General features: G+C 39.0%; 1 protein-coding gene across 3 annotated transcripts in view; it reads left to right on the top strand.

The window, feature by feature from the left end:
- Positions 1-14,013, top strand: part of LOC138626076 (zinc transporter ZIP11-like) — a 129,426-nt gene that overhangs the window by 25,407 nt on the left and 90,006 nt on the right. For all 3 annotated transcript variants that reach the window (XM_069707509.1, XM_069707508.1, XM_069707507.1), the window contains one exon: positions 2,414-2,572. In XM_069707509.1, coding sequence (XP_069563610.1) covers positions 2,414-2,572 — 159 coding nt within the window. The remainder of the gene's footprint in view (positions 1-2,413; positions 2,573-14,013) is intronic.

Genomic DNA, 14,013 nt, shown 5'->3' with positions numbered 1-14,013 from the left:
AGGCTTTCGGTTTGCCGTAGTCATTGAGATCCAGTCACTTTTATTTAATTCAACTCAATTTACAGACACAAAACAACCATATTAGAATATCAATGTTAAAGAAATACCAACAAGTGTACAACTAAGGGACTTCATTATGCACTAAACAATTGCAGTGGATAGAACAATAGAAAAACACCTTAAATTAGCAATGTTGAAATATCACTGTTAAGGGAAATGTTAAAACAGCATGCAGGAGTGGCACATGCACGGACAGCAAGAGAGAGCATTGCGTGGGAATGCTACAAGGCCTGCTACTTTAGCTTGCCCTAATTGTACTTTATCAAAAAGGCAAGTTTTAAGCTTAAACTTGAACGTAGCAAGCGTGTTTGCCATTTGAACCCAAACTGGGAGCCATAAGCAACCTGCATTCTGGGATTATAGTGTTCTGTTGGGATGATCAAGTACCCAGAGATCTTTCATACAAGATGGAGCTTGACTATTAAGGGATTTGTATGTCAGTAGCAAAATTTTTATTTTTATTGTAGGTTTAGGAAGCCAATGAAGGAAAGCTAAAATGAGTGAAATATGATGTTCCTTGACAATTCCTGTTAGTACTCTTGCAGCAGCATTCAGAACCTGCGGGGGGATTTTCAGAGAGCCTCCAGGACATCCTAAATACAAAGAATTATAATAGTTTAGTCTGAAAGTAATTAAAAGACAGATGTGTTCCTGCTCATTGCACTGAGACAGAATGTTCCTGATTTTATTAATAATGCGTAAATGAAAGGAAGCAGTCCTAGAGACTTGCTTGATGTGTGGGTTGAAGGAAAAACAACTTTAGAAACGTTATATTTGGATTCATAAGTAAACAACTACTGGTCATCCAGACCTTTATGTCTTTTAGACATAGTTAAAGTTTCCTCAACTCATTTGCTTTGTGCAGTTTTATAGAAATACATAACTGAGTGTCAGCTGCATACAAATAAAAATGTATGCAATGTTTCCGAATGACATTGTCTAAGAGAATCATGTATCACGTGACAAATATTGGACCCATTACAGAACCTTGTGAAACTCCGTAACTAACCTTTGTGTGTGTAAAAGAGCCATTGTTTAAATGGACAAATTGGGATGCATCTGATAGATATGCTTTGAACCAACCAAGTGCCCGTTCCTTTAATCTGAATGAAATGTTCTGGTCATTGGAAAATAACCAGGGTAGCGCTCTCCCCCTCTAAACTGCATTAAAACTAAATATTTGTGTGATGTAATTTTCTTTTTCTTAAAATGAATTTAATTAAATATGTATTGAATAACAATAATAATGTTATATATAATATATTATAATCTTATGAATAATATTGAATAATTATCTTACTGGGTATTGCAGCAGTACGTAAGATTAATGTTAATAATGACAAGAACATCTTATCAGTATAATAATGGTAAATGGTCTGCACTTGTGTAGCACTTTATCACCTCATCGGTCTGAAAGCGCTTTTATATGGTTTTCCATTCACCCATTCGTACACACATTCACACACTAATGAGACTGAGCTGCCATGCAAGGTGCCCGCCATCAGGAGTACATTCACATACATTCACACACCGACGGTATGCCATCGGGAGCACCTCAGGGTTCAGTGTCTCGCCCAAGGACACTTAGGCATGTGGACAGGAGCTGGGGATCAAACCACCAACCTTCCAATTAGTGGGCAACCCACTCTACCATCTGAGCCACAACCTCGCCAATGCAGGTCATTAATAACCTCTGCGGTTATTAAAATTAGTTGCAGTTGTCGCGTATCATCATTACTATGATGAATGAATATAAATCCAAAACCAAACTTTTCACCCAGTTTTTTCACATATATTTTATTTGATAATTTTATTAGCTTGTTACACAATAATAAGCCCACATAAACGGACTAGACCATGTGTTGTGGTGTAACTAACCAGAAGTGTGATATCATAGTTACACATCCAACAATTTTAGTAACAATCCAAACTAAGAAATGTCTCTCAATAAAACAAAACAAATATCAACACACTTATCAGTCAAAATGACAACAAACTAAGGATCACCTGAATGTGCCACTTAAAAGCAATTCTGGTCTCACAAGTGGCTCTTGAGTCCTAATGATTACATTGCTGTTACGCCTACATAATGCATTAATTCTACTACTTCAATGAGACTCATTTGGAGTATTTCTATTTAAAGGAGCTCGTTTACAATATCCCCTTGTTCATAATATAAATTAATGGTGACATTTTGTTTCTATCTGTGTCTGAATGCACATCAGATAACACTACTATGGTGCACAAGACTTTTTGCCACTAGTTAGAACCTTTAAACCTAACTGTCTGAAAGTTTGTGTAAGCTTCATCTTTTTAAAACTACCCTCCATCCCCCTCTTCTTGTGTATCTCAGGTGATGTTGGCTGCTTCCTACTGGTCACTGCTTGCGCCGGCGATCGACATGGCGGAGGATTCTGGGAAGTACGGCTCTTTTGCTTTCGTGCCTGTGGCTGTGGGATTCACACTCGGGGCGGCCTTTGTTTACTTTGCTGACCTGGCCATGCCCCTGCTGGTAAGAACCCCATCGTGGGACCTTTAAAACATAAATGCGTTCTGTATATCTGAAAAAGAACATACAAATATGGGGATATGTCAACAATGAATATATCAGATGCTGCTCATATGTTTATAACTGCTGTTCTTGGTCGCTTTTTTAAGGACAAACCAGCATTTGAGTCCCTGAAGGTATAAACTGTAAAGACAATGCGGAAGAAAATACTAGAATTGCTTTGTTCTCATGTTTGGAATCGTGACTATTTAAGTATTGTATGCAAACAATTATTTTACAGTACAGTAACAGAGAGTAGACAACATGGAACAAAATGGCTTTCAACCCACAGAAGAGTCACATATCATAGCAGTGGTGTTGAGGGCACAAATACTTGGCTGAGAGCTGACAAGTGTGTAGAAGCATTTGGATGCTACCTGAGGTGACTCATACTTGTTGTTCAACTTTGCCTGCGCCAGTCTTCTGAGTGGCCTAGATAATTGCATGATTGCTGCTGAGAGCAACGGCTGGTTGATGAATAGAAAACACGACAGAGGAAATTAGTCTGGGCTAAGTGCAACTAAAGCGTATCATGGAGGATTGATCAATCAGGGGTCCTCTGCTGCACATGCCTGTGACTTTTGGAAAACAAACTTTTGAAATCCATTGCTTGGCCTTTGCTTATTGTTTCGCTTTTCTTGCTGATGGCAAACACAACTTTAAGCCAATTAGAGCCAAGTAAGAGCCTTTAGTAACCTTGTGATTTCTTAGAAAAGATGTATTTTTAGAACAAGAACAGCCAAAGATAGAAAATGTCCATTTTAAGATGACGACAGCTCTTTAATTCAAGACACAGACCTTCATTCTATTTTTTATCAATTGACTTATTATTTTCATATTTCTTCTTTGAAGAAAGGAAGGCTCCTTTCAAAGTCTTGTTGCTTTGAGTAGTCTGTAATTACATGATCTTTTCTTGGAAACTTTGTCAGAAATTACTTTCAAGAGAAATATATATATATATAAAACAAAAATCACAGAATCCCAAATATTGACAAAAGCAGTCTGGATTAATTTTTGGTTACATGTGTGTCACTGTCACATTGACTCCCCCTCAATGAATTTTATTTATGAAAGAGAAAATAGTTTGGAACAAACAAACTTTACTTCTCAAGAAGGGATGAGCTTGCCAGAGCCTGTTGTTGTGATGTATAGACATTTCTATAGGACTTTACTCGAGTGCTACATAGATGAACAGTTTTGTTTGATCTCTTTTCATGGACTTGTCCATTGGTCTTGCCTGTTAATTTTCTGGTTTAATACAGTTTTTCTTTCTCACTCTAGCTCTGCTCCTTTCTTGTCACAAAACTGAAAAATGCCATCAAATATGGGGATAGCACCACCAACTTCACCACTCTTGTAAAACGTTGCTAGAGACTTTAAATATTCGAATATAATATTTGAAATAAATCTATTATTATATGTGACTATCGTCCTTTCTTATGTCGCTCGTTTTTTTCCGGCGTCTGTGTGTAATGTGTTGCTCCCATTAGAAGGTGGCGGTAATGTATCTAAAAGCGGGATGAGGGTTTGCGGGTAGTTTAGAGCTGTTACTAGCAGGAAAAGTCTGCCTGGAACGAGTAACCTCCGAGTAATCAAAAACATCCAGATCACCGTGGCTTATTTCCGGTCTAAGGCTATTAATGAATTTATAAACATTAATATACAAGGATGTGCCCCCCTAGTGTTGTTGAAAAAAGCTAATTTAGATCAATGATGACTGTGGTGTTGCAACTGTTGACTGTATATAAAAGTGGACATAGCTTATGGCCCTGAGCTGCAATATCACCTAGGGCCACTAGAGGTTGGCTAAATAATGCCTCCACCAATTCAAATTGTCTTTTAAAATTATAATGCAATAATTTTTTTCCACAAGTTATTTTGGTGTTGCTAGCTAAAGTCTCTCCTTCTGATTAGTTGTCTGGCGGCCCATCTGAAAATAATCTTGTCATTAATTCGAGAATAAGCCTCAAAATCTGTGTTTTTGGGGACATGTCTGTTTGATGGACGGGCCTGTGGTGCAGTCAGGTTACTGCTATCGGTGGGAGGGGCGTAGTATCTTGGGGGTTTCCAATCAGATCAGTCAAATCCACCGTTCTCACTTCTGGTTCCAAACTGCTCCGAACTAGAAGGTGGCGCCGGCCGATATCCGAAGTTGAGCCTTCATAACGGCTGTTCACAAACCAACGGGTGACGTCACTGCTGGTTTCTGCTTGGTTGGAACACAAGTGAACAGTTTGAGTGAAAACGTCTCCTTTGTAGAGTTATTAGCCTGTAACTTCCCCAGCGTATCACCGACCATATTAACTTCAATGCAGCTCCAATTTACTGCAGTAAAATATAACTTGTATTTTTATAGTTCATCTCCCATTTTGATTATCAACAAATGGCAATGTCAGATCTGAGTGTTTTATTAATTGGGTTCACTTGGAGAAATTGAAGCATGGTCATTCATTATTTCAACACAATTAATGTGGAGCTCTACTGGGCATGTGATGTGTTCTGATTAATGACTTTTGGGCTGCTGAATGAGAAGGTGAAGCGAGGCTACCGATAATAGGTTAATATTTAAAGAGCCGGACCAACCTTGAATTAGAATTAGCTGATCTGCACAGCTGAAGACCTGATGACTCAATCATTTCTGCGCGCAATGTCGGCTGATTGTAGCCCAAACATCTCCGAGCGTCCGTCCGAACGGGGTGTGACGGACGAGGAGAGACGGCACTGACAGGGACAGAAATGTGATGCAGCCGCCACAGTCGTAGCAGCAGAGAACAGCTGCTGCCTTAAGCTCCTGCAGTCACAGTGGGGCAGCAGCAATGACACGAATTACATATGAAGGAGCGGATGACATCGCTGTCATGCACACTCATACGAGATGACATGCACTCATGTCAACACAATACGCGCGCACGCGCACACGTCTACACAGTCTTGTAAGGACAACATAAAGAGAAACATACATACACCCATCAGTCATACAATTATGACCCCTGGCAGGTGAAGCATAAAGTAAAATACCACATCAGAGCAATACATGCTGCCTTCATAAGGATTGTAACGTTCAGTTGTTGTTCAATCGGCTTGAGAGGTGCTCATTTATTTTAATGATCAATTTGGAGGCTGTAATTTGTGGTGCTGTTGAACTGCACTGAATTATACTCACACCTGTTTTAGTCCTCTCATTTAAATCAATTGTTTTTATTATGTTATTTATAGTTATTACATTGCGATTGAAGTTCAAGGCACTGATGCCTTTTTGGACGGCAAAGTTTAATGTTGAATTCTATATCTTCGTCATAAGTTATATATCAATATTGGAATTTTTTTACTTTCTAATTTACTAATTTACTACTTCAACAGGTCAAATGGTGGCGGATCAAAACGAGGCTTCAAGTTTATGTTGTGATTCATCAATACACCTTAAATGTCAATACGAAAACTTTGACCATCTACAAGTACTTAAAACATTTAAATGAATATCAACCAGATCAAAAGAACCATGAACATTTTATTTCCTCGCTTGGAGAAAAAAAGTGGCGCAGCGCTGTTTTGCCACACCCCGGCGGCACTACACCTACGAGTCTAGATGACTTCATTTGTGAGCTGTCATCGTCCTTAGTCATCATTTACAATCACGTGTTACATGCCAAGTTACTTCTTTCATTTTAAGCCCACTCAACAAATTAACACTGATGCCCCGAATCGAAAGGGGAGAAAAGAAGAAATGTTTGTCGCTAAAAAGATACAGATAAAGAAATGGTGTAGTCAGAGCAGAAAAAGAGGGACTGCACCAGTTCAGTACCTCCACTGTGTTGTTAGAGTGATGCAATGGGGAGGAGATCTGTGTCTGCAGTGATGGGCAAACAAGCCACACTTGAAGCATTTAAACTCGCCTTCCAGTTATGTTGAAAATTGGTTTCATGTCTAAAAGCTTCACGAATGGCACCTGCTGGTCTAAAGAGTTCTCAGCGTGAAGGCAGTAGTTCTTTTGCACCTGATATTTTGTAGTGTTATGTTATTGCCAAGTAATACATTGAGGTGTATTGCTTTATGGTCAGATGTGTCTCTACTCTTGTGTTTTTGTTACAGAAACTGTGTGTGTGTGTGTGTGTGTGTGTGTGTGTGTGTGTGTGTGTGTGTGTGTGTGTGTGTGTGTGTGTGTGTGTGTGGTGAGCAAAGGAAAGACAGACACACCTCAGGCCTTATGGAAGAACATTTTTATACTGTTGTCTAAAATCATTTTGAATAAATTTTGTGAGTCCGTATAAATATTCTGTGGAGGCGCCCCCAAAGCTGAATGCTTAAGGTGCATACCAAATGGGCATTAGTGCTCCAAACAGAATCTCTGGTTCAAATCCCGGCCGGTTGGTACATGTACTGCATGTCATTGTCCTGCTCCCTTCCCACATTTCCTGTCTCTTTCTCACTGCATCTGCAATCAAGGCAAAAATCCCCCAAAATATACTTGAAACTACTACTAAAAACAAACACGTAAAAGAGTTAGGGGGGAAGTAAAAAGTTTCAGTTCAGTTTTCAGTTCATTTTTTATTTTCATTTTATTTGTTTATTCTGGTCCGTCAGAAAAAACACGCGTATAACGGGTCATATTTGAACCACTTTTGCATATGAAGAGTTTTATATTTAACAAAAGAGTAGCACTATAGAAAGGAGATGTATTTGTAACATTTAGGCACTGCAAAACTAATAGATCATTGCACAAGCAAATGGCAAACAGTTGATGGACCAGTTCTCTCACATTTAAGAATGATGAACATCACAGGAATTTGAAGGTCTTTGGGTTTTGCACCCTTGGTAGGGCCAAAACAAGGCATTCGATGACATAATTATGGGCTGTCATTAATTGTGATGGACATTTTCCCAATTTTCAACTTATTGATTTATATCAAAAAATATATATCAAAAAAAAAAAAATCCCAGAATAAATCAATAAATCAGAAATCTACTGAACAAAAACAAAATTCTATACATTACCATGGCAAAATTATAAGAAAGGCGTTTTAAAACCACTATGTAAATTGGACAGCTGTGATCTCTGAAATGTTGAGATGATATCAAGTTTTTTTCAAGTTCTTAAATTTTATTTTCGTGGAATTTAGTCACACAATCACACATATTCAAAAGACTTTATGCTTCAAAAGTCAAACTGATGGCCTTGTGAAGATAAGCTATTGTAAATCTCGGTGACTCGTATTGTAAGCCTGGAATGTAGATTTCATTCAGTCACGAAACAAGACATTAACTGTAGAGTTTTAGTGTAAACTGCCGCACGAGCCTCAAATCTTTCAAGCTTACATCAGCCTACAGCTGTTTAAAACTGTCTGCTTGCTGAAGCTACTGAGTGGGACATCTTGCTTGCTTCCCTCTCCCTGTTGTTGAATCCTATATATCTTGGCTGACTGTACTCCACTGCTTGTTTTTGGCATTTGAACTAGAACATGGACTCCCAGCGAAGATCTACTCGGGCGCTCATTTCTACAGCAGATGGGAAAAATGTTTGAATGTATTTTGTTTTTATACTTTAACCATTATCGTGGAGGTTTTTGTGGGCTCACGCGAAGCCCCTGCTGACCCACATCACACATCCTCTTTGACTCCTATTTTCTCACCATATCACATTATTTATGTCACTTTATCCTTCGTGGCCCTTTCACTTCTGCTTTATTCCCCTCGTCTCCTGGTTTCCTCCTCGGCTCCCTGCAGCCCTCCTCCCTCTTTCATGTCACCACATATTCCACCGCTCCTCCGTCTTCCTTCTTCTTCTTCTGCCCTTTCTTTTCCGGGTGCCATGGTGACAGTAGTGGAAACGTTGGGCTGTGATAATAGCTAGCACGAAATCAACTGGGAATACACACACATATACACACATACACAGTGGGGGGCCATCAGTGTTTGAACAGCTGCTGGGGCCACTTTTACTGGTTCCTCAGCAAACACTGGAGCTGAATGAGAAGAACGATGGAGGAAAGAGGGGGGGGGGGGGGTGGCCAGAAAAGGGCGAGCAGGGGTTGACCGGGGGGGGGGGGGTGAGAGTGATAAGGTAACGTATGGACACAGGGGAGGATGGAGAGAGGGAGAGGGAGGAAAGCAGAGAGCAGGAAGGAGCCTTTTAGTGAAGAAGCCAGGTAACCAAGACACTGTGTAACTCTTCCAGTACAACATTTCATCTCTTGCTTACACATCTTTGTATTGCACTCCTCCAGTTTAGGGAATCTAAAGGACATGAAGGAACAATTAAAAATTTCTTAAATGGAGTAAATTGAGTCCATACATAGAAACCATGTAATGCTGTGTGTCTTAAACCTTTGTGGGTAATTGTCCCAGAACAAAGCCTGAGCAGGGATATTGAAAAAAAGTAGATCTCCACACCTTTGAAGTAATTGCTGAGTAATTAGTTTTAGATTGAAAGAGATGTCATTATTACTATTATTATTATTGACATTTTAAAGCATTAGATTTCCTGGTGCTTTTTCTCTGCTCAAAATTTCCTGCTTTTTAGTGTCAAAAATAACAGTGATTTTAAATGTGCCACTACAATGAGGGCAAATCAAAGAGCACAGGCTATATTATGGGTTGCTACTGTAGGTACAGTGTAAAGGGCAGGGAAGTATAATGGAAGTCAGATGTGTTGGTTCGGCATTATAGTCCCAGTCACGTTATTCGTCTCGACAGCTGTGCTAATCATAGTATAGAACGAAATGCTCAGTGACACCACATATTATTTTGAAACTAAATTTTCCTCAGAAAAGTTACACCTTGCCTTGTTTTACTCAATTTGCATGGAACTCTTTTATTTTCTCATCTCTAGTCTAACATTTCACTATATTTAAGCACAACTTTGCAAACAAGCTGCTTTTGTGAATTTGCTCTGATTCCATTGTAGTGGGATTTTATGCTGTTTAAAAAGGTTGACCTGACCTGATATCAATAATTCCTGAGCTATGATTATACGAATTATATTTTCTTCTGTCTTTTGAATGTGTTTGGTGTAGATTTTTGATTCTGGTATGGAAAGCAAGACTTTGACATTCACAACAGTTTCTTAACAATACTTTTTTTTGATGCCATCTTTATAAAATCCTTGTTAACACAAGAAAAACTACATAACACATTATGGTATACATTTTTAGTTTCTATGCCGTTAAGAAGGGGAGAGTGTAATCTGGGTGCTTTTCTGTAGCTACAATTAACAGATATTACCTCACAAAAATGTCACATGGAAACTATCACGAGGCGCTATAATATACCTATAATAAGTTTGGAACCCAGCCTAGTTTGGTGGTTGAATCAGTTCAGAAGATACAAGATAGATATGTAAGGCCACAAAGAAGTCCTAAATTTAGCCTTTCTAAAAGCATGGCTGTCCCATTTTGGTTGGAGCCGGAAAGAGGTCAGATCAATTGGGAGCAAATGGTTGCAGGATTAAGTGGTTTTAGAAAGCAGTGGTACTTTCCCTTTGTAGAATTCACAGAATTCAAGAGATGGCTGAGAGAGCAAAAAAAAAAAGTAGTTAAAGAAGGGGCTGACGAATCCTGTTAGATTTTCAAACATCACTCAAACTCCCACTTTTTCTCCTCAGATAATATGTGTGACCAAAGTGTTTGTTTGTATTAGCAGATCCTCTGATGTATCTGCACACTTGAATGAAATACATCTCTAAGTTCTCACCTTATAAACTTCTGTCTCCCACCCTACTAGCATCACCATAACAACATATAGTCATCAGGGGGAAAGGAAGTGTTGGCAGGCTGCGGGAGGAGAATTGCATCATGGTACACCAGATCTGGGTTTCCTTTCCACAGTATACAGGGGGGCACTAACAATGACCAAAGCACCGCAAACACATGACATCGTCAATGTTTACTGTTACTGGGGTATAACTGTCTTACTGGAATGACTGACGGGGATTTTTAGTCATGGTTACCCAGAAACAAAGTCTCAACCATTGGGACTCTGTAACTGGGACACTCAAACTGTAAAATAACACCAAGCTTTTAGAAGAGTAAAGGTTGCAGAGTTTCACCAGATTTCTGTTTGCTTTCACCGACCAGGTGAGGGCAATGGAATTCTTAATCAGAGGACACCAAATAACTGAGACTGTCCTTTCCCACAAAAACAAAAGATTCAGTCATTTCAGTAAATTCACAAAAATGACATGATTATGTTCAAGTGACCAGGACTTGAGCAGCTGCAGGAGTTTTTGTAGAGCCAGAGAGTCCAAGAAGGATCAGGATGGTCAACAACCTTTTAGACTTCAACATGAGATACAGCGCTGTGCAAGGACACAGAAGGACCAGTATATGGCATGTCAATATTTTAAGATGGATTCTTTCAAGGAGTCCCCAAAAACAAGCTGGAGGAAATGTGTTTATTTTGTTCTGCCCGGCCTCTCTAACATCGCCCACTTGTCTCTCTTTACTCACTTCGATGGAGCGATCAGCAGGACTTGAGTCATGACCAGGATCCTTGCTGAGTTGAGTGGGTTTGTAGTTTAACCCTTTGTGGCCACAGGTCTGAAAGGTTACAGCAGTTGTGATATTCTATTGGTTTCAGTGCATGTTAGAGAGAGACTGTCAGGTTCATAACTTGTGGTGATATCTCAGGAAAACCTTGAAGGAATTTCTTAAAATTTGGCACAAACGGACTCGAGGATAAACTGATTTGATTTTGGTGGTCGATATTTTGCATTGTGGTGTGTAATTAACCATTATTTTGTATTCCTTCATGTTGAAAATGGCCGTCACCGGAGGCATTTAACTGTCCGTTTGTCCCATTCTTGTGAACGCAATATCTCACAAACGGAATTAATTTTAAATTTGTCACAAACATACATTTTCTGTCATAAAAGGTCAAATGTCAGCTTCAATATGACATTATAATGTTCTACAAAGACACTTTTCTGGCCATTAGTCAACACCATAACTTAGAAACAGAAGGGGAGATTGTGACCATGTTTTGCATTTAGATGGATAATGAATTGGTGACGCTAATCTTGGGTGTCCACCTTCAAACTGTGTTAATTGTATTGATCGTCTGTGCTTTTGGGTTGAAGAAATGTGTGATAAGCATCCACGCTTCTTTGCATCAACATCTATAGTTGAAGCACTGTCTACTGTCATGGCTTCAACTTTGTGTTCTATCAGAATCAGCTTTATTGGCCAAATTCCTTTAAATATGCTGTAAAGAAAATTCCAAGATTTGATTCTCAATACATTATATACGTGTGGAATTGTTCTTGTTCTGACAGAACATTGTGTCTTTAGTAAACTTCCTCCGCAAAAGAGCCTAGCAGACTTCATTACATTGTTTTGCATACATAATGTGATGTCATGGAAATCAGCTCACTGCTTCTTCACATTTCATTAGAGCCTCTGGATAATGAAGAAAAAATGGTTGTTTGGATGTTTGAAATTCTCTTCGTTGTTTTTTGTTTTTTTTACGTCTACTCCATTCACAGAGATTTGATTGATCGTTACTGTCTCAGATAAACAATTGAGAAAATTGATTGAGATACTTCTTGATTTTTTTCCCCCCTTCAATTCAGCTGTGTCTATTGCTCAGTTAGGTTTTTCAAGGCTGATCAAAGTTGTTGTCTGTCTTAGAGGAAATGTTATGCTGAGTTGGATATTAGGATACCCTGCAGAACATAATGAAAAAAAACCAATATCTTTTGTATTTTGCTGCAGTGAATATGGTTTGTAAATATATGGAATGTATTTCCAGACAGTAAGTTGCTGCATTTGTTGCTTGATGGAAATTCAGGCACTCGGATATTACAAAATATTGCACACTACTGTGACATCACCCATTGGTTTGTTAGCTGCTGTTTAGTAGGTCTTGAATCTGCATTTAGGCTGCCAACATATTGATTTTTTGAAGTGATCAGATAGAAAGGACCTATGAGTGAATCTGACTAAGAACCCGAGGACACTGCTTGCCCATCTATTTCGGAAACCTGACTGGAACCTCAGACATGTCAATCAAACCAGGCACGCCCCCCAAACATGATTCATTTTGAGACCTAATATCTAATTATGTAATTATTTTCAGGAGGACCACCAGAATACTGATCATAAGGAGTACATTTAGCTAATGACAGCACAATATACTGACTTTGTATTTCATGAAAGAAGTTGATGCCTTTTGAATGGGAGTTTATTGAAGCTTTACACTTTAAGGTGCTTCTGTATTGGCTTCACTTTTCAGACTACATCCATTTTATATACAGTCTATGGTCCTACAACTTTGACTTTTTATTCTCAGTTTGTCCACATGACATCATGAGGCTGATTATCAGGTATAGTCTTCTGTATTTTTAATGCTTTGTCTTATCTATACGTTTCAGTTTTATAAATACTCTGAATACTACTTTTTTCTTCTTCAATACACCTCATCTACTATTGTGGTAAATATATTTTTCATTGCTGAGTTAAAGCACAATTCTGATGCAACAGTAATTTTAACAGGAGTCAGACTAGCTTCAAGATAAAGGCAATATCTTAAGTGATGAAGTTATTCCAAGCAAGTCAGACAACCCTGTGATCTGAAGGGAGGAATATACGAACACTGCGTGGATTTTTAACATACTTGTTCTCTCCTGTGAAAGCTGCAATGACCTCCCCTGTCTCCCTTCACACATTCAAACGACTGACAATTGGGAGTCATATCTTGTAATAGATAAGCGTGCTAAGAGACACTGCAGCTATCCCAACGGCTGCTGCGCCTGACTTTGTTAAACCAAACTGAACTTTAATAATGTGGAATGCAGTTTGATGAGCTCTGTTAACCACACAGCCTTGTAGCATTAGGAGGTTATGAATATTTAACAACGGTGGCCCCAGTAGGAATGAGACTTATAATCCCTACAGCATTAGTGCCTTCCACTATAATGTGAGCCGCTCAGAATCGCTCAAGGCACCTGCTTCATTGTTTCTGTGTGTGATAGATTCAAAAAGGGCGTGCTTACATAACTGTATGAAAGAAAGGAATTGGATACAGCTGCATTTATTTAGTTGATTCTGATTGCTTGGCACAGGTTTGGCTGACGTCCGTGCAAGAGCAAATCAAATCAAGTGTATTCAGCTTGGTACAGAATCAAAGGGACTTGACTAAATAATTCAATTTGCCAATTTTCTCTCTGTTTGGCACTTGTAGGTGCACATAACACTGGGTACCATTTGTGAGATTTTTGAGACAATTCTCTCCGAGAAGAAAGCCCCGGCATCGGTGACGTCAACAAGTGCCTGGATGGCTGGGTCAACAAAACATCAACAACATATCTCCATTTGAGATGGGAGACTGCTGTTTGTTTCTCAACTCCCATCAAAGTTGGGTTATTTTTCTCTTGACCACAATTGCTTTAAAAGTTTAAAATACTTTATTTTTTA

Source organism: Brachyistius frenatus, unplaced genomic scaffold, assembly GCF_029030835.1.
Source record: "Brachyistius frenatus isolate BFR_SWC_R1_liver_20210118 unplaced genomic scaffold, ASM2903083v1 Contig_69, whole genome shotgun sequence".
Classification (NCBI taxonomy): Eukaryota; Metazoa; Chordata; class Actinopteri; family Embiotocidae; genus Brachyistius; species Brachyistius frenatus.
The sequence above is the reverse complement of the archived record's forward strand: the minus strand, read 5'-3'. Positions and strand labels throughout refer to the sequence as shown.